Raw genomic sequence first — 20,105 nt, 5'->3', positions numbered from 1 at the left:
TGTGGACAGTTAAGGTGGTTTCCAGTTTTTGTTAACATAAGCCACGGTGCAGAGAGATGGGCAATAGTCTCCTTAGGTCTAGAAATGGAATTACTTTATCATAGGTCACATATAATTTCAGCTTTTACTAGATACTGTCAAATTGTTCCTCCAAGAAGCTCTTCCCAATATATATATTCCCGTCAGCAGAAGCCAGATTTCTTATTTTTTCATACTTCGTCTGCTTTGTATTATCAGACTTAATTTTGATGGTCTCATGAAGTGAAATAGTATTTACTTAATCTGCATTTCCTAAGTTATTAATGAAGTTGGACATACTCTTCTGTCAGTTTTGCTTATATCATTTGTTCATTGATACTGAGAAAAATACATTGCTTTTTTCTTATTGATCTGTATAGTTTTTTGTGTTTTCCTTATGCAGTTGACCCAGGAGTTAGAGGTGCCAGCCCAACCCACAGTGGAAAATCCACATATAACTTTCAACTCCCCCAGAGCTGAACTACTTATTAATAGCCTACTGTTGACTAGAAACCTCCCTGGTAACATAAACAGTGGGTTAACATATATTTTATATGTTATATGTATTCTACGCTATATCCTTACAATAATATCTCACTTTTAATTTTTTCCATATTTCTGGGCTACGCAGTTTATCTGTGAGTTTTTTCAAATTGTTCCAAATTTCCAAAAAGTTTTCCAATGTATTTATTGAAAAAAATCCACAGTAAATGGACTGGCGAGGCTCAAACCCGTGTTGTTCAGGGTCAGCTGTACTGATGCTTTGTTGCTTGTGTATATTGCAGATATAGTCCTCCAGTCTGGGCTTGTCTCTTTAACTTGTTTATGGTATCTTTGGTTGAACATGAGTTTTTAATTTTAACACAGTCCTTTATCACTTGTTTTGTGGGTTTTTTTGTCCCTAGTACTTCAAAGTCTTAAAGATGTAACATCATCTAAAAGTCTTTAAATTTTTTGCTTTTTACATAGGTTTTGAATATTTCTTAAATCTCGTTTTACAGATAGCCAGTTGTTGTAGTGTAATTATTAAGTAATATGTTCTTCCTGTGTAAGTTTTCATTGCTACCTCTACGCTAGATTAAGTTTCTGTATATGAACGGACTACTCTTAGGTTCTGTGGTCTCTTTGTTCATTCTCACCCCAGTATTCCCAGGTCGTAGCTTTAAAATATGTCCCCCCACCTTGTTCTTCAAATTGACTTTGCTATTCTTGGCACTTTGCTCTTCCGTATTAATTTTAAAATTAGTTTGCTGAGTTCCATTTAATGTAATTTCAATCAAGATTTCAAAGGAAACTTTTGAAATCTTGATTGAAATTGCATTAAATTTTTGAGAAGTTCCATCTTCATGATTTTGAGTTTTTCCAGCCATGAGCATTCTATAATATCCTTCCGCTTATTCGGTGTTTTCTTGTGCCTTCTACTAGTGTACTTTGCTTCATAAAGGTCTTGGCATGCCCTTTCACTGTATTCCTGGGTTGTTATTGTTAGACTTGCTGTTGTGAATGAATTTTTTTGTATTACATTTACTAATCAGTTACCTGGCATATGGGAAATACTTGATCTAAATTTCTTTTTTTTCTTAAGTCTATTTTTTTAGTAATCTCTATACCCAACATGGGGCCCGAACTCACGACCCCGACATTAAGAGACACATGCTACTCCTACTGAGCCAGCCAGGTGCCCCAATCTAATTTTCTTGATCTTAATTCCAGCGCCTTGCTGAGCTCTAATAATTTGTGACTTCTCTTGAATTTCCCGTGAAGATAAGTTGGGCAGCTTTATCCCTTCCTTTCCAGCTTTCATCTTTTTTCTATCCTATCTTGTTGGAGTGGAAATATTTTTTTTTTGCATTTCATATTTTGAAAGTGTCTTTAGGTACATACAAATTTATTTTTGTTCTTGGTGAATGTATTTTTTTCCTTATGTATAATTCCTCTTTATACCTATTCATGCTATTGAATTCTAAACGATCTTAGTATTTTCCAGGTATATACTTTCTATCTTTTTAACTTCAGCCTCATTTTTGTAGTATTACTTAATTTCAGTATCCGATGAACAGCTGGCAGCTCATTATTTTCTTTTAATCCAGCAGATAACTTTGTGGTCTTTTAACAGGCCATTTTACTCTTTTGGCCCTAACTCAAGCGATAAGCTTGGCTCTGTTCCCTCATTTGGCATTTTGGCATTTTGGCATTTTTAGTCTCATTCCACGGTAAGAGCCGAACTCCTGGTCCTCACTGCCTTCCTTAACACTGAACCTCAGTGATTCAAGAGTTCAGCCCTGCATGCTACTTTTCTGCAGTGTTGCTGGATGTGAGAGCTTTCTCTTTTGTTCCATTCATATTCACCATCACGACGTATTTACAGCAAAGTGTGTATATCAGAGCACGAACTTGATCTGACATCTTGATGGGAGGTCTTTTGCCGCCTTCCTAATCTCCCTCTGTCGTTGGCTTCCCCTTCTAGTTCCTTACTAAAGGAGCAGATGCTAAGGAAGCAGGCCGAGTTAGAATCGGCGCAGTGCCGGCTCCAACTTCAAGTCCTCACTGATGAGTGCGCGAAGCTTCATAGTCGTGTCCAGGTAGGTTTGCCCTTTCTCGTCCAGAGAGCTTTCGGGATAAAAATGGAAGAGGAATCTAAACTGGATTTCCGTTCCTCTCCGATACAAAGAAGGATCTATCAAGCTTTTCAGGAAATAAGCAAGAACAAGTGTTTCATTCTTGATTAGGGCAGCGTGCACACTTGAGGGTGAACTCTGCAATTTGAACTTTTAAAAAATGAATCAGCTAGCTGATGATTTGAACCCTAAGTCATTTTTACCTCCCTGAATCTACCCCTAAAATGATGGGTTTAGACAAAATGACCATTAAAGACTTTGAACGCTACTCTTTTATGATCTGTGCTCTCCTTAGTTCAGTTGCTGGTTGAAATACTGTGAAAACCGCATCAGTCCTCTAGGATTCATGTCAGCGTTTTCATATAATGGAGAAAACATTCATATTAAATCAAGGAATTGTGCATGAGGGGAATATCAAATGAAAAGGCTGCACATTTACAAAATGTTTTTCACTTTAGGATTTGCAAAAACTTCTTGTGCAGCATCGGGATCAGATTTCACAGCAACCCGGGGGCTCCCAGGCACGTTTCCTGAGCTGCCTGCCCTCCAGCCAGGGCCGGCACAAGTACCGTTTCCAGAAGACCTTCACGGTGTCTCAGACAGGAAACTGCCGAATCATGACATACTGTGACACTCTGAGCTGCCTGGTGGTGTCACAGCCTTCTCCTCAGTCCTCCTTCCTGCCAGGTGAACCATCCAGAACCTCAGCATTCATGTTCATTATTGGACTTCATTTATTTCTCTCTCTTTTTGGAGAATCCAGGACTCACTAGTGGGTGAACACTGACCCCGGCCCACCAGATCACCTTTCCTAGTCTGTTAATGCAGGTCCTCTGAGGTACTGCAAAGGTATCTTTAGTGTCTGGCTAAAGTGTTGGCTTCATCCTGTAGATTTGTTCACCAAGAGCTCAGAAATGCCAGTAACCGTGATAAAGAGGAAGATGGGGCACTTGGAAGTATGAGTTACTAGTGTAGGCCAAGGAGAAGGACAGCACTCCCTGTATGCCCCGTGGAGGCACCTCGCTGGCTCACTTGGTAGAGCATGTGACTTACGTTTGAGCCCCATGTTGGGTGTATTACTTAGGGGCAAAAAAATTTTTAATAAATAAGGTCACAGATTTTTTTTTTTTAACGTTTAATTTTTTGAGAGAGAGAGAGAACGTAAGTTTGGGGGTGGGGGGCAGAGAGCGGGAAACAGGACCCAAAGCGGACTTTGCGCTGACAGGCTGACAGCAACAAGCCCGATATGGGGCTCAAACTCGGAAACCGTGAGATCATGACCCGAGCTGAAGTTGGATGCTCAATCGACTGAGCCGCCCAGTTGCCCTTGTCACAGATTCATTTTACACTAGAATTTTTTTTTTTTTTTAAGATACTAGTTTTTTTGAGTTATCTTGGGGTGCCTGGGTGGCTCAGTCAGTTGAGTGTCCGACTCTTGATTTTTGCTCTGGTCTTGATTGATTTTTTGTTCAGGTCATGATCCCCGTGTCGGGTTCCATGCTCAGTGTGGGACCTGCCTAAGAGTCTCTCTTTCCCTCTGCCCCTGTCCCCTGCTCATGTGCACGCCTGCTTGCTCGCTCGCTCTCTCTCTCTCTCTCTCTCTCTCTCTGAAATAAAAAAAGGAGGGTGGGTGCCTGAGTAGCTCATTCAGTTAAGTGTCCCACTCCTGATTCTTGCTCAGGTAATGATCTCATGATTCGTGAGATCGAGCCCTGTGTTGGGCTCTGCGATGACAGCGCGGGGCCTGCTTGGGATTCTCTCTCTCCGTCTCTCTCTGTGCCTCCCCTGCTCATGTGCGCACGCTCTCTCTCTCCCTCTAAATAAACTTTAAATCAATAAAGTAAAATGTTATCTGTACACCCAACGTGGGGCTCAGACTTAGAACATTGAGATCAAGAGTCGCATGCTCTACCAACTGAGCCAGCCAGGCATCCCTGGACTAGGAATATTTTTTTAATAATTTTTAAAAAATGTTTATTTATTTATTTTGAGAGAGAGTGGGGAGGGAGGGAGGGAGGGAGGGAGGGAGGGAGAGAGAGAGAGAGAGAGAGAAAGAAAGAAAGAAAGAAAGAAAGAAAGAAAGAATCCCAAGAGAATCCCAAGCAGGCTCTGCGCTGTCATCGCAGAGCCCAACACAGGGCTCGATCTCATGAATCGTGAGATCATTCCCTGAGCCAGAATCAGGAGTGGGATGCTTAACCAACTGAGCCACCCAGGCACCCCTCGAATTCTTTTTTAAAATAATATCCCAAGGGCTAATTCAAGTTGAAACAAGATTTAATATTTATGTTCAGTAGTGTTAAATTGACAAATTCCAAATAAAAGAATTTGGAAATGCATAGATTAGTATTGATAATAATACATTAATACTAAATTTTCTCAAATTTTGTGCTTTTTTAAGATTAATTTTAGATTGTCTTTTTTTTTTTTTTTTTTAATTTTATGTAATGTTCATTTCTGAGACAGAGAGAGACAGCATGAGCCGGGGAGGGGCAGGGAGTGAGGGAGACCCAGAATCCAAAGCAGGCTCCAGGCTCAGAGCTGTCAGCACAGAGCCCGATGTGGGGCTCGAATTCACAAACCGTGAACTCATGATCTGAGGTGAAGTCGGTGGCTCAACCGACTGAGCCACCCAGGTGCCCCAAATTTTAGATTGTCTTAAGGTTGAAAAACAAATCTCCTCACATGCTCGATTAAATTATTCCTGATGGTTATAGATGTTTCTTTCCATGATCTTCGGCATATGATTTCCTCCAGCTGTCAGGTCTTTTTGCTTTAGCCTGATTTCCTGTTTACTCACTTAAACATTCCGTTCAAATGCTTCAAAACTCTGTCCCTCCAAACTTAGGTATAATCAGGTTTTGGAGTAGAATTCCTAGATTATTATGTATTTTTCTAATCACTTATAGCTGTGAGTTGAGAGAAACTCCTTTTGAGGAGAACATAAAAGGACTGTTTATAATGTTTCTGTATCCCATCCACATTTTTAGTAAGATTCACCAAATTGGGAAAATATTTATTTTTAAATTTTAGAGAGAGCTCACGAGCAAGGAAGAGGGGCAGAGAGAGAGAATCCGAAGCAGACTCCACGCCGTCGCGGAGCTCAATGTGGGGCTCAGTCCGACAACCGTTAGGTCATGATCTGAGCCAAAAATCAAGAGTCGGAAGCTCAGGGATGCCTCGGTGGCTCAGTTGGTTAAGCGTCCAACTCTTGATTTCAGTTCAGGTCATGGTCTCATGGTTTGTGAGGCTGAGCCTCCAGGAGCCTCCGGTCCTTTTTTCTTGTTTGTTTATTTAAAGTTTATCTATTTTGAGAGAGAGCTCGCAAGAAGGGGAGGGACAGAGAGAGGGAGTGAGAGAGAATCTTAAGCAGGCTGCATGCTGTCAGTGCAGAGCCTAATGTGGGACTTGATCTCACAAATGATCTCGGGAACCGTGAGACCTGAGCCGAAGTCACAAGTTAGACACTTAACTGACTCAGCCACCCAGTTCCTTTCTTTTTTTTTTTTTAAATTTTTTTTTTTAATGTTTATTATTTTTGAGAGAGAGACAGAGACAGAGAGCAAGCAGGGAAGGGGCAGAGAGCGAGGGATACAAAAAATCTGAAGCAGGCTCCAGGCCCCAAGCTGTCAGCATAGAGCCCAACGTGGGGCTCGAACTCACAGACCACGAGATCATGACCTGAGCTGTAGTCGGCTGCCCAACCAACTGAGCCACCCAGGCGCCCCGGTTCCTTTTTTCTAATGCATGCATTCCACACTGTACAGCTAGCTCTTCTTGCTAGCCTGTTGGTGCTAATTTCTCCTTGCTTCCCTTGATCATTAACTAGGCCAGTAGTCATGTTCCCTTGTTGATTTAAAGCCTATGGTTTCTCTGTTTGTCTCTCTGGCTGTCCTAATTCTGTTTCAGCAGAGAACACAATAAACTTTTCCCACTTCGTTCCCTGGAGAAGCTGAGGTAGGACTCGAGGCCGTCCTGAATCTAGGATTTGACAAATCCTGTTTGTGGATAACTTGGATAATAATGGATACTTAGTGAAAACAAATATAATGTATTTACATAGCCTAGTAAGAGAACAGTAACATGACTTTTTAAGGACCTGTCAAGGACAAGTTTGGGGGGGATTTTTTTCCCTTTCTGGAATGACACAAATTGATTAGAATACTTGAAGTGTCATCTGTTTTTATTCCATTCAAACAAATGTAGCATATCTTAACCACCTGACATAGAGATTACCTGTCTCCATTCTTTATTGTTCCTTCTCTTCTACATCTTCAGTGTCTGTGGTTCAAGTAGAATAGTCTCTGTCCTAATAGCTTTATTGAAGTATGACTGACATACAATAAATTGCACATATTGAAAGTATACAGTTGGGTGAATTATGTCTATACCCTTGAAACTATCCCCGTAATCAAGATAATGAACATATCTATTGCCCCAGAGTTTTCTCATGCCCTTTTATAATCCATCTCCCGCCTGCCCCTCCCTCCTCTCCCCATCCCCAGGCGGCCACTGATCTACTCTCTGTCACTATACGTTAGTTTGCATTTCCCAGAATTTAACATAAACATAATCATGCAGCATTGTTCTTTTTTGTCTGGCTTCTTCCAGCATAAAGTTTTGGAGATTCGTCCGTATTAATATGTATATCAATATTTCATTTCCTTTTATTACTGGGTAGCATTCTGTTCTGTGTACATGTTCACATAGTGGTTTATCCATTCACCTGTTGCTGGGCATTTGGAGTAGAATATGCTTTTTAAAATAATTATAACCCTGGGGAATTTTTTTTGTTTGTTTGACCAGCTGTTTTCCAGGGATTTATATGCCAGGAAAGGTGAACGAAGGAGCTACTTGAAAAGGTCGTTTGCTTTGCCTTGAATTGACTTTCGGTGATCTATTTCACACTCCCTTGTCTTTGGCAGGCTTTGGTGTTAAGATGTTGAGTACTGCCAACATGCAAAGCAGTCAGTACATTCCCATGCATAGCAAACAGATCCGTGGACTGGCTTTCAGCAATCAGCCCAAAGGCCTACTGCTCTCTGCTTCCCTAGACAGCACTATTAAACTGACCAGGTGAGTGCTTTAGGGAGGACGGTAGGGCCTGGGCTGTTTAGTGTTAAACAGCGTAGAAATTAGTATCTGTATTAAGATGGCCTTAGATTGCGTTTTTTGGTCTAAGGCATTGTCTTCTGAGATCCAGTTTCGTTGAATATAAAATGTGTTGCTCATCAAAGTAGATGCGACATCATAAATGGTATGTACAACGTCCTGTCTGTTTTAAAATTATTTATGTTACAAAATGCATCTTAAGCCTCGCAGATGCGAGTAACACGCTAGAGATGGTCGAATGACAGCGTGGAAGGAGCCTTGGTACCTGGCACCATGGAGTTACCAAACCAGCTTGGAACTGCTTGCTGCTGGTCTGTTACGAGGACCATTCTGCCTAACAGAAATGCTCACCAGGAACTCACTGTCCTGGGGTGCCATGACTTCTCTCATCAGTAACCCTCGGTCACTGTATTTCATCTTTCATGATGAAATGTGAACCAGATGGAATGTGCCTTCATCTTTTAGAAAGTAGTTCTGATCAGATGTCTGATAGTTGGCTTCCTATTCTGCAGTTAAATCTGAGGAACATCATTATAGCACTGTCAGACCTGAGAAGCCTCTTGACTTTTCAAGAATGCTTCAGCTTAATTTGCCCCAAAACTCCATGTAGCATTATGTTTTATATGTATATATAGGTTATGATTTTTTTCTCTAGTCGTGTTAAAAAATAGATGCAAAGGGCAGGTTAAATACCAAAGTGTTATTAATGACTACCTCTGGGTGGCTAGATTATTAGTTTTTATTTTTCTCATAGGTATATTCTAATTTTTTCAGCATTGAATATTGATTACTTGCATAATAGTAATTATAGAAAATAGGGGTAGGGTAGGGAATGTACTGTTTAAATATCTCTTTGATCTCCTTACATTTCAAGAAGAAAACCTGTAACCCCCAAAATAAATATTTTGGAATTAAAAGGGATTATCTGGGCAGTCCCTAGAGGAAATTGGAAATCCCAAATAGTTTGGGTGTGGGGGTGTGTTCTTAAGGGATTATCATTTCAGTGATAATCTTTACATCTTTGTTTTATAATTGATTTCCTTAACACATGGTTGTAAAAGTCTTCTATCTCCACAGCCTGGAGACAAATACAGTGGTCCAGACTTACAACGCTGGACGTCCTGTCTGGAGCTGCTGCTGGTGTCTTGATGAAAGTAATCACATCTATGCTGGACTGGTCAATGGTTCAATTCTGGTGTATGACCTTCGAAACACGAGCTGTCATATCCAGGAGTTGGTACCCCAGAAAGCCAGGTGGGTAGCCACTTACTTTTCCCCTGTAGCAGCTTTCTCTTGGACCGTTGTATGAATCCTGTCTTCTGAGTGTGTTTCACAGTTGATCAGAATTCCTCAGAGGGCAGTTCCCCTGAGTCCAGTGAGGTGTTGTCACTTGGGAATCACTAAGATCCTTAGAGCGTGTGTTCGTGATATTTCTACACAGTAGAAAGCCCTGGTACCAAGTATAGCCAGGTTCATACAGTCGCTCCTCCCCCAGTGTGGCAAAATGAAGTCAGATCTGCGTTCAAAACCAAACTCCGCTGCGTAGGAGCTATGCGACCTTGGTCTCAATTCTTGGCCTGTTACACAGACTTGCTTTAATGGCCACATGTCTAACACGCAGGAAGAGATCAGTAAAAGGTAGGCCTATAAAAAAAAAGATTTAAAACTTCCCTAATCTCCAGCTAAACCAACTTGGTCTAAAGATACCAATTACCATGATTTATCCTTTATAACCATTTACGAAGTTGGGAGGTTTATAAAGTCAGCCCGGATTCTGAAGATGGGTGGTCACCAGCACCACTGTGACTCCTCAGAAGCTATCACCATAGTAGTAACTGGTTACGAAAACCTAAGCTCAACACTTTGAGGTCTTTTCATTTGAGTGGGGTAGAATCATGCTTCAGTTATGTGGTCTGTAGGCCTGAAGATGACTTGATGTAAACTTCTAGAAGTGTGAACTGCAGGCAAGCATGGTAACTGCCACTGATGTAGAGAGATCTGCTCAAGAGTAGGCAATCGAATAGAGCAAATGGCGAGGAAAGAATAGTCGTATGCAGTGTTCATTTCTGTTTTAGTTTGCTTCATCGTGACATGACGGGGCAATGAAAGAAAGCAGGCACAGCGACCACTTGGGCAACTTCAGCAGAAACAAAGTTCACAGGAACATAGTCTACAGGCGGACACTTCTGAGAGAATTCTTGGCACACACTCCTGGTCATGTGCTTGCAGAAAGAGATTTAGAACATTTCTAAAACCATCCTGTTTCTGAATTAAAATGTAGTTTTTTCAGGGGCGCCTGGCTGGCTCAGTCAGAAGAGCATGTGACTCTTGATATCATGGTCATGAGTTCAAGCTCCACATTGGGTGTAGAGATTACTTACACAAATCTAAAAAAAATGTTTTTGCTTCAGGCTGTATTTTAATTGAAGGTTCTGTCAACTGCATCTTGGAGACTTTATTAGATGTATAAGCTGCATTTCCTTTCTGACTTTCCTTGTGTACACATCTAACCCCATTTCTAGAAAACTTCACACTGGTCAAGCTCTCTTGTAACTGTGACTTTGTAGTATTAAATTTCCTAGTCCTTTTTTTTTTTAATTAAAAAAATTTTTTTAATGTTTGTTTATTTTTTGAGAGAGAGTGAGATGGGAGAGAGGAATCACTAGTGGGGGAGGAGCAGAGAGAGAGGGAGACACAGACTCTGAAGGCCGCTCCAGGCTCTGAGCTTGTCAGCACAGAGCCCAATGCAGGGCTCGATCTCATGAACCACAAGATGATGACCTGTGCCGAAGTCAGACACTTAACTGACTGAGCCACCCAGGTGCCCCCCTAGTCATTTTTAAAAACTATTTTTAGAATATGCGACATCTCCTCTGAAATTAGATGCCAAAGATTATATGTGTACTCTTTTAAAGTTTCTGCAGTATGGGTTGGTAGATTTTACCAAATGTCAAAGGATAGTGACCCAAAGAAGGCCTTTTTTTTTTTTTTTTTTTTTTTTTTTAACGGTTATTTTTGAGAGACAGAGCACGAGTCGGGGAGGGACAGAGAGGGAGACACAGAATCCGAAGCAGGCTCCAGGCTCTGAGCTGTCAACACAGAGCCGGATATGGGGCTCGAACCCACAAACTGTGGGACCATGACCTGAGCTGAAGTCGAATGCTTAATCAACTGAGCCACCCAGGTGCCCCAGAAGGTCTTTAACCTCTTCTGTAGAGGTGGAAGTGTGCTTGAGGGCTCCTGCTAGTGAAGTCTGGAGTAGTACAAGTATTGGAATGTGACACATCGTTTCCTTTCTTTCCCTTCAGATGCCCACTCGTATCCCTGTCATACATACCCAGAGCTGCCTCGGCTGCATTTCCTTATGGTGGCGTGTTGGCTGGAACCTTAGAGAACGCTTCCTTCTGGGAGCTAAAGATGGGCTTTTCTCATTGTCCTCATGTGCTGCCCATAGAGCCAGGGGGTTGCGTAGACTTTCAGATGGAGAGCAGCACCCGGCATTGTCTTGTGACCTACAGGCCTGGTGAGTGCTGGGACGTCCTTGTTCTATTTGGGAGCAAGTCGGTTCAGGGGAGGAGGGGAGAGCTGGCCCTGCCCTTCAGGTGGCACCGGAGAGCCCCTCGCAGGCTAACAGCTCTTGCTACTATATTGAGGCTGGTGGCTCCGCATTCCTCCATAGATGCCGCCTCTACCCCTCGCTTATGTGACAGGGCAAATTCTGCCAGGTACTCCCTGGAGCGAGTTAGCCCCTTTAGGAGCCCCTGTGACTTAGTAATGGAATGAAGGGTCCTGCCCCTGAGGCCAGGGCATCCCCCTCAGCGCAGTTTCGTGTCATCCGCCTGCCCTGAAGGAAGATAAAAACCGAGGCAGGGGGCGGCAGGATACAGTGATTTTACTAAAAAGGATAGCTTATGCCGAGAATTGTTTCCCTCATAGGCAAAAATCTATTGTAGATAACTTGCTTTATCCTAGCCTGCGGTTCGGAATTTCATTTGTGCTGTATTATTTTGTTCTTGTTGCTTTGTTTGCTTTGTAGCTACTCTTGATGATGTAATAAACTGTGGCTCTTCCACTCAGTAGTTTGTAATCGTGTGAGGTTCAGGATCTTCATTAATTTCTTGGGATCATCCCCACGGAGCAACACTGACTCCTCTGTCCCGTAGATAAAAATCACAGCACTTTACGAAGTGTGCTGATGGAGATGTCCTCCACGCTGGACGATGCTGGAGAGCTGGTCTGTTCCTGCCATCCTGTGCAAACATTCCTTGGGGGACCCACTTGCAAACTACTGACCAAAAGTGCCATTTTCCAAAACCCGGAGAGTGATGGCAGCATCCTGGTGTGTACTGGGGATGAAGCATCAAATTCTGCCCTGGTGAGCCTGTTATTTTTTTATACAGAAGTATGTAAAGCGAAAAACCGACGTTCTCCTTGATTGCACACATCTGTGTATGTGTATATGTACGATTGCTTGTTTTTACACCAGGCACGCTTGAGACACGCTCTGTAATTTGCTCTTTTCCCATTTAGCTTCCTAGCTTGGATATCTTTCCATTTCAATATCTGTAGATTCGCCTCATTCTTTTTTATATGAGCTGTAGTATCCCATGGGCCGTCTTGTGAACCTTTAAAACAAAAATTAAGGAACTACTGAAACTCCTAGAAAACAGTTGTTTCAGGCAACAGTTTCATCACCAAAAGATGAATGATTGATGGGGGATTGTAGAGTGGATGGGTCAGTCTTTTATAACCTGAACACAGTGATCGACATCTCTGTAGGTGGGTTAACAAAAAATAATTCGCCTCTTAAAAAAGCTTATTTTGAGAGAGCGCACGTGTGTGAGCAGTGGAGGGGGAGAGAGAGAGAATCCAACGCAGGCTCCATGTTGTCAGCAAGGAACCTAACGTGGGGCTCAAGTTACTCACAAACTACAAGATCAGGACTTGAGCCAAAATCAACAATCAGATGCTTAACCAACTCAGCCACCCAGGCACCCCGATTTGCCTCTTGATGTAAGAAGATACTAAGTACATAGCGCCTTTTATGAGATGCCCTTGAACCTAAATGTAATCCAGCTTTGGAGCATTGCTGACCAATACAGTTGTGCTAGCCACATGAGCTCTTGAAATGTGATTAGTGTGAATGAAGACTTTAATTTTTTTAATTTTTTTTTTCATTTTTAATTTAAATAGCTTTATGTGGCTAGTGGCCACCATACTGGATAACACTATAGATTAAGGGTAAAATGATATGAAGTCAGTAAAGAAAACAATAGAATCAGTGAAGCAGATATGGTGAAAGCTTAATAATTTGTTGTACTACTATACTTTATATTAAAATTTTTTTAAATTTTTTTAACATTTATTTCTGAGAGAGTGAGAGACAGCACGAGAGGGGAGAGGCAGAGAGAGAGGGAGACACAGAATCCAAAGCCGGCTCCAGGCTCTGAGGTGTCAGCATAGAGCCCGACACGGGGCGCGAACTCACGAGCTGTGAGATCATGGCCTGGGCTGAAGTCGAACACTTAACCGACTGAGTCACCCCGGTGCCCCCTAAAAATTTTTTTTCATAACGGGCGCCTGGGGGTCTCAGTCGGTTGGGCATCCGACTCACAGTTCGTGTGTTCGAGCCCCGCATTGGGCTCTGTGCTGACAGCTCAGAGCCTGGAGCCTGCTTTGCATTCTGGGTCTCGTTCTCTCTCTGCCCCTCCCCAACTTGTGCTCTGTCTGTCTCTCAAAAATAAATAAATGTTAAAAAAGAAAATTATAAAAAAAATTTTTTCATAACAAAAAGTTTTTGAAAAGGAAAAGAAAGCACTAGTTATTAGATAGATTTCCTGAGGGCCGAGAAAGGGACTTTCTGTCTTGCTGAGTGTTCTGGGCCTAGAAGAGTTGCTGGCACCTTGATGGAAGAGCTGAATGCTGGGCTTGCTTTTCAGAGGTAGACTCATTGCTGATCACAGTGGCAGAGCCCACACCTGATGTTGTGTGTCCTGGCTTTGTGAAGGTTGAGAACAGTCTGTCGTACTCCCCTGGCAGCGCTCTCTCTGCAGCCCTTTCAAAGTTGCCCGATGATATTAAGGAGTGCACTCGTGGTGAGCAACGGGGGTGGTCCGGAACTGTGGAACCGCTATATTGTAGAGCAATAGAGCGATAGAGCAAGCGAGTCCCCCAGCTGAATTGAATGACTCCTGACCCTGAACTCTGCTTGTCTTCTTTAGCTGTGGGATGCTGGCAGTGGTTCGTTGCTACAGGAACTGCAGGCCGATCAGCCCGTCTTGGACATCTGCCCTTTTGAGGTGAACCACAACAGCTACTTGGCTACCTTAACAGAGAAGATGGTCCACATGTATCGGTGGGAGTGACTGTGTCTGGAACTTGTCAGGCATGCTGCTGGTGAATGTTAAATGTTTGCCAGCACCTAACAGCCCTGAGCAAGATCTCTGCTTACTGTCTGTGGCCTAGAACTTCTGGGATCATGGTTCCTTTGGATTAATGTGATTCTAAGAGGCCAGGTCACTGAAACACTACAGACTGTATTTGCGGTGTCCATCCAAAGAATACGTGATTGGTACTGCATCTACATTATCATTGTCTTGGGCTCAAAGCCTTCATGAATCTGTTGAGAATCTGTATTTCCGATCAGACATTCTACTGGACCTCAGAGAGTATCCTCCCAGCAGTCATTTAGAACGAGTGTGCTGCAAGCATTTTCTGGAGGGTGTGACACCCACCTAAGTGGTCTTGTCACTCGAACTCAGGAACGGATGCTAACGTCCCAGAAGAGACCCACCATCTCCATGTTGCGTGGATGCAGAAGAGTCTTCAGTTGAACACAAGAGGGCACTGTACGACCTGGTGAAGAATTGGATCCGTTTCTGACCTGGCGTGTTGGCAGCCTTTCAGCAACTTGGTCTCATCCCCGCAGAAGTGTGAGGTCGAGCGCATCTGGTCTACTTTGTGGCAGCAGCAGATACATTCCAGGTGTGCGGTGCTGGGATATTGGCAGGCCCGGTGATGGAGGCAGCTGGTGCGCTGTGGACCCTCTCGGAATGCTGAGTACATTAGGTTCATCACATCGTGGGAGCCGAGAGAAGAGACCGGTTGTTTGAGCAGTGGGGAAGCCTCCTTTTTTCTTGCTGTCTGAGGACCTCCGGATTGATTTTACATAAACCAGTGCTCTGAAGACCCCTCCTTTTCCCTCTTACTAGGAAAACATGAGCAACATGTCACAGCTCTTGTTTGATTCTCTCCCAGTAAAAGAGGTCAAGGGAGAGGGGCTAAGCGAGACAGGCTTGCAAAAGAGAAGCTGCCGAGACCACTGCTGGGAACAGAAGCTAAAGCCTTCCGCATGTGAAACTGGCGTGTGACTTCAGCTTCCTCTGATATGGCTCCCTTCCTAGCCTTTTTAAAGACTCTTGCCAGTGAAATATTCTCAGGAAGATAAATGTGGTTGGAGACCTGTGCGGATTGCAGGGAGAAGCCCATCAGCTTTTGTTCCAGCCGTGGACTGTCCAACATTGCGAACTTCACTTTTCTCCAGTAGGGAGAAAGGCTTCCGTTTGTATCTGTTTGCCTCGCCCACGGCTGCTCTGCTAAACCGCAGTCTACAATAGAACGCGCCTCAGGGTGTGGGCGGTCAGTGCCCCGTTCTTGGAAGCAGGATGGCCAACAGTGTGACTTTTTTAAATAATTGCTCTAGAAGCGTTATTATTTTTATTTTAAAATAGTTCTGACCGACGACTCCTGAGCGGTTTCCAGCATTTCTCACCAGCAGAGGGTTATTGCCACCGATTTCCCCAGAGTTTCAAGTTCTAGCTGTGCCTTCTAAAGAGTGGCCTCCTTCTGTTTTAGGATATCTTTCAAAAAGCCAGTTTCCAGAGCCTGGGAAAGAGCCCCCTTTTCTCAGAGGAGATACTCCTTTCAATATGTTGATGATTCAGAATGACGGCCCAGACCTAGAGCATCAGTGGCAGAAAGGGATTTGGATTAAAAAGCAGGACTCATCTGGTTTCAGCAAGTCATCAGAGAGGATGCAGTTGGCCCTGGCTGCCTTTGTCTTTGGCAGGGACAAATCCCACGGTAGGGTTAGGATTTGACCAAGGCGGATGCTGATTGATTCCGCCACGCAGAGGAACCAAGGGATTTAACTACCAGGGAAGTTGGGTCAATCTCTCATGTCTTGCCAATTCTTGCATTCCTCCAGTAAATTTGGACATTTTAGAGAGAAACTTATGTAACTTCAACTGATTTCTTTAAAAGAAAAGACCTTGCCCCCAGCCATCCTACCCTTGCATCCCTCATCCAGCAGGAGATCAGGTAGTCCCAGGCTCTGGTCTCCTGTGCTGCAGCAGGCTCTGCCCCGACATGTTCCCTCCCCCCTGTCTCTAAGGGAGGTTTCCCATATGAGGGTTTGGAGTTAAGCAGACTCCAAATACCTTATTGGCGTATATCCTTGTACCTGCTGTGACAAACAGGGCAGTGGGATCTCTGTTCATGTTCTGTGTTTTAATGTTCGTGCTTTATGTTTTAATGTTAATATGAAAATAAAACATTTGCTATGTGTACCAACTGCTGGCGTCTTTTGCCTCTCTGACTGCCAGGGGCAGGAACTTGTCTGCCTCTTGGGCAAGGGGTACAGTCTCAGCCTGGTCGATTTCTTCATTTCATGTGGAACTGGGTCTGAATTTCACAGGATGGTCCCTGGATCTGAAGTAAACATCTTCTTTAAATTGATGAGGTGGCTGCGGTGGTTTAACTGGCAATTCTGTTCTGCTGTTGTTAATGGGAAGCTGTGTGTTTGCTTCTTAACTTACCCACACTGGTTATTTGTTTGCTTTCAGATCCAAAGGGCTTAATCTTGGAAACTACACTTCGCAGACTCCCTTTGCCTGCTGGCTTCTTGTTACTTACTTTGAATCCAGAAAACTGTAGTGTGGGGGAGGGGAGTGCAAGAGAGGACTTACCCTTTTATTTCGGTCAGCGGCAGCAGCCCTGGGCAAGCGTGGACTCTGGGTTCCTGCTCGGCACAGTTCTGGCCTCTTGCCTCAGCGTCTTTTTTTTGCGTTTAGTTGAGGTATTTCTGTTGCCACAAATCACGGTTCCGGGATTAGGTTGGAAAGGCTGAAGATGTTTTCCAGCTGAACAGCAAACGGAGTATACTCGATTCCAGGAGGACCAGATCCATAGGTATAGGCTTGCTGTTGTCACGGAGCCTGGTGCTCCCACAGCGGATGACACAGGTCCTGGGAGTAACCCCCACATTCCTAAGAAACCAAACGCCATTATTTTCTCTTCCACGGTACTCTTGTCTCCCATCTCGGTGACTGGCCGTCAAATGAAATTCTGGAAACAGACGTTTGTATGTCCTTGTCTTTTAATGAGTCAACTTCTGTGTGTTGGTAACAATTGCTTCTGTTTATTTATCCCTTTATAGTTTACTAAGTCCCTTCCTAATGTATTGATTAATTTTTAAGCAGTGTTGCAGAACAAGTATAGTTCTTCCAATTCACAGGGGAAGCAACAATTAAAAATCCTATTAAAGGAGAATGACAGTAGGTGGTGTGTAATTAAATTTTTCATATCCTCATGTTTACATCCTGTCCTTTACATTACTGACAGCTAAGCAGGATTTGGGAAACCTGGGTGGAAGTTCACTTTCATTCCTGACGTCTCCGTCTCCGGGGCAGCCTAGGCTGATTGCCCCACAACTTATTCCTCCTACGTTTAAAATGAAAATAAAGCAGACAGTCGTGAATATTATCGTCGATACTTTACCCTCTTCTAGGTGCCGCGGCCGGGAGCACCACCGCCCAGTGGAAGAGGCTAGACACATAGCTAGAACCACCCAGGTCAGGGCTCATCACAGAGGTCAACTGAAGGGGGAAAAACAGTGGTGGAGCTGTGTGTTTGCCCTAGAAAGCAGGGTGCAAGGCTGGCTAAATAAGGAGGCTGGTGTTGGGATGGGATGTGAGGAGGGCTGCCATGGCCATGAACCTCACTAGCCCCTAAAAGTAACACTAGCTTTATCCGTATATGGCTACAATAAGCAGAAGGGCTCACCTACAGGCTGGACGTGGGCCGAAACTAACAATATCTGGATTTGGTTAAAAGGAAATGTTCTCCTCTGAGAGGAAAACAAAGGAAATTCAGGACTTAGCAGATGATTGGGTCAAAAGACCTGGAGGTTCTGTTCTGTAAGCTAAGCTCTGTGTGAGTTGCCAACAGTTGGGTGGACTGTGAGTTCATGAAAGTGGCGGGCTTGGCAGACCACTTGTTCTTGAAATAAAGGAGGGAATATCTTCCCCGGAATAAAGACCCTGCCATCTGATTAAAATGCCACCGCTAGGTTAAAGCAGTGTTTCCAGAAGGATCCTGGTCAATTTACCTAGGCTTGAGCTATGGTGGGGCTGTGAGATGTTGGTGTGGCTCAATCGTTTCTCTTACACGTGGTGTAGAAAATTGGTTGTCACTCAAAAGGTCATATCTGGGGATATGAATCTGGGGCCTTACGAAAAAGACAGTTGATTGTTAAATTAACCAGGACCACGTAGGAAGGAATGAGGGCCTAACTTAAAGGGTGTGAGGACAGGAGAGGAGAAATTGCTGCGCAAGCTTAAGCCCTGTGAAGTGCTGGCACCTGACTTGTACCCCAGTGGAAACTCTAGAATTAACCATGCCACCAGTTGGCCTCATGAGAATGGTATCCTGTCAAGAGTGACACTGCTTCACTAGGCAAACAATATGCTCCTTCCCTCAGCTCACATGAGTCATTTGCTACCTGAGTCAAGGAAAGGAAACCCACATTATCAGTTGCTAATATTAATGTCTCTGATTAAGACCCTCCCTCCCCCTCAAAAAAGGCATGAAATTCCTTTAGAGTAAGGACCACAGTTTGTGCAACTTGGCAAATTGTTGTAAGGGAGGTAAGGACATCCATACCCTAAAATGCTGGGTTCCTCTCCGGATCTTAGATTCTCAGCCTAGATAATCACTGACATGTCTGGGACAGACAAGTTGAGGTCCCTTAGCTGCATAACTTGGGCATGCCTGGAAGCATGTTATTACATTTTTTTTTTAAGTGTATTTATTTTGAGAGAGACTGTGAGTAGGGAAGGGGCAGAGAGAGGGAGAGAAAGAATCCCAAGCAGCCTCCGCACTGTGAGCACAGATCCCAAGGTGGGGCTCAAACTCATGAAACATGAGATCATGACCTGAGCTGAAACCAAGAGTAGCACGCTTAATTGACTGAGCTACCCAAGTGGCCCTGCTTTTACATGTTTCATCCCCTAAGTCCCAATGTTATATGGTACACCTTTTACAGAATTTGCCCAGGTATGGTGGCCATGAAAATGAGCCACTCAGAACTCCCAACATTGGGGAGCATAATTGCTGTTCCAGCTTGTAAACTCTGAAAATCCATAAATGCATCCACAGTAGGGCCACACTTCCCAGGGGTTATTCCAGGCAATGACTGAGGATGGCAGGGACACTGAGGCCCATTTCTAGGAAAGGCTGAACAGTTCAGTCTCAATTCAGTCTAAGTTTCCACCCACACATCTTTCCATCCCTCTCCATTTCACACAGGGTCAGACCTGCATCATGTTTAACGGCTCTTTCACTCACCCAATTTTTCCTACAGATGTTATCCAAAATAATTTTTTTCGCATAGCTAATTCCTCCTCTTTTTTTTTTTTAACGTTTATTTATTTTTTAGAGACAGAGTACTAGGAAGGGAAGGGCAGAGAGTGAGGGAGCACAGAATCTGAAGCAGGCTCCAGGCTCTGAGCCGTCAGCACAGAGCCGGATGCAAGCCAGAACTCATGAGCCATGAGATCATAACCTGAGCCAAAATCAGATGCTCCACTGACAGAGCCACCCAGGCGCCGCCCCGCTCCTTTTTTTTTTTGCTAATTTTTGTATTATGGTATGGTAAAATGCACGGGACACACCTGGGTAGTTCAGTTGGTTAAGCGTCCGGCTTCAGTTCAGGTCATGATCACGGCTCATGAGTTTGAGCCCCACATCAGGCTCTGTGCTGACAGCTCTCAGAGCCTGGGAACTGCTTTGGATTTTGTGTCTCCCTCTCTCTCTGCCCCTCCCCTGCTCGTGCTCTGTCACTCTTTCTCTCAAAAATAAATATTTAAATTTTTTTTTTTAATTCTTTAAATCTTATTTAGAGAGAGAGTGTAAGTGGGCAGGAACAGAAAGAGGGAGACACAGAATCTGAAGCAGGCTCCAGGCTCTGAGCCATCAGCACAGAGCCCAACGCAGGCCTCAAACCCACCAACCATGAGTTCATGACCTGAGCTGAAGTCAGACGCTTAACCGACTGAGCCACCCAGGCACCCCCCAGAA

General features: G+C 43.9%; 1 protein-coding gene across 4 annotated transcripts in view; it reads left to right on the top strand.

Annotated features, from left to right (window-relative positions):
* RFWD3 (ring finger and WD repeat domain 3) overlaps positions 1 to 17,133 on the top strand; it is a 42,908-nt gene extending 25,775 nt beyond the window's left edge. For 2 of the 4 annotated variants that reach the window (XM_007083361.3, XM_042968863.1), the window contains exons 7-13: positions 2,486 to 2,600; positions 3,095 to 3,323; positions 7,562 to 7,712; positions 8,826 to 9,002; positions 11,057 to 11,271; positions 11,912 to 12,123; positions 13,970 to 16,319. In XM_007083361.3, the coding sequence (XP_007083423.2) occupies positions 2,486 to 2,600; positions 3,095 to 3,323; positions 7,562 to 7,712; positions 8,826 to 9,002; positions 11,057 to 11,271; positions 11,912 to 12,123; positions 13,970 to 14,113 (1,243 nt within the window). In that variant the 3' untranslated portion in view covers positions 14,114 to 16,319. Of the gene's footprint in view, positions 1 to 2,485; positions 2,601 to 3,094; positions 3,324 to 7,561; positions 7,713 to 8,825; positions 9,003 to 11,056; positions 11,272 to 11,784; positions 11,882 to 11,911; positions 12,124 to 13,969; positions 16,320 to 16,591 lie in introns of those variants that run through there. The other 2 variants (XM_042968864.1, XM_042968865.1) reach the window with 2 other exon arrangements.
* The last annotated feature ends 2,972 nt before the right edge of the window (positions 17,134 to 20,105 follow it).

Source organism: Panthera tigris, chromosome E2 (assembly GCF_018350195.1).
Source record: "Panthera tigris isolate Pti1 chromosome E2, P.tigris_Pti1_mat1.1, whole genome shotgun sequence".
Taxonomy (NCBI): domain Eukaryota; kingdom Metazoa; phylum Chordata; class Mammalia; order Carnivora; family Felidae; genus Panthera; species Panthera tigris.
Note: the sequence above shows the minus strand (reverse complement) of the source record. Positions and strands in the feature narration are given on the sequence as shown.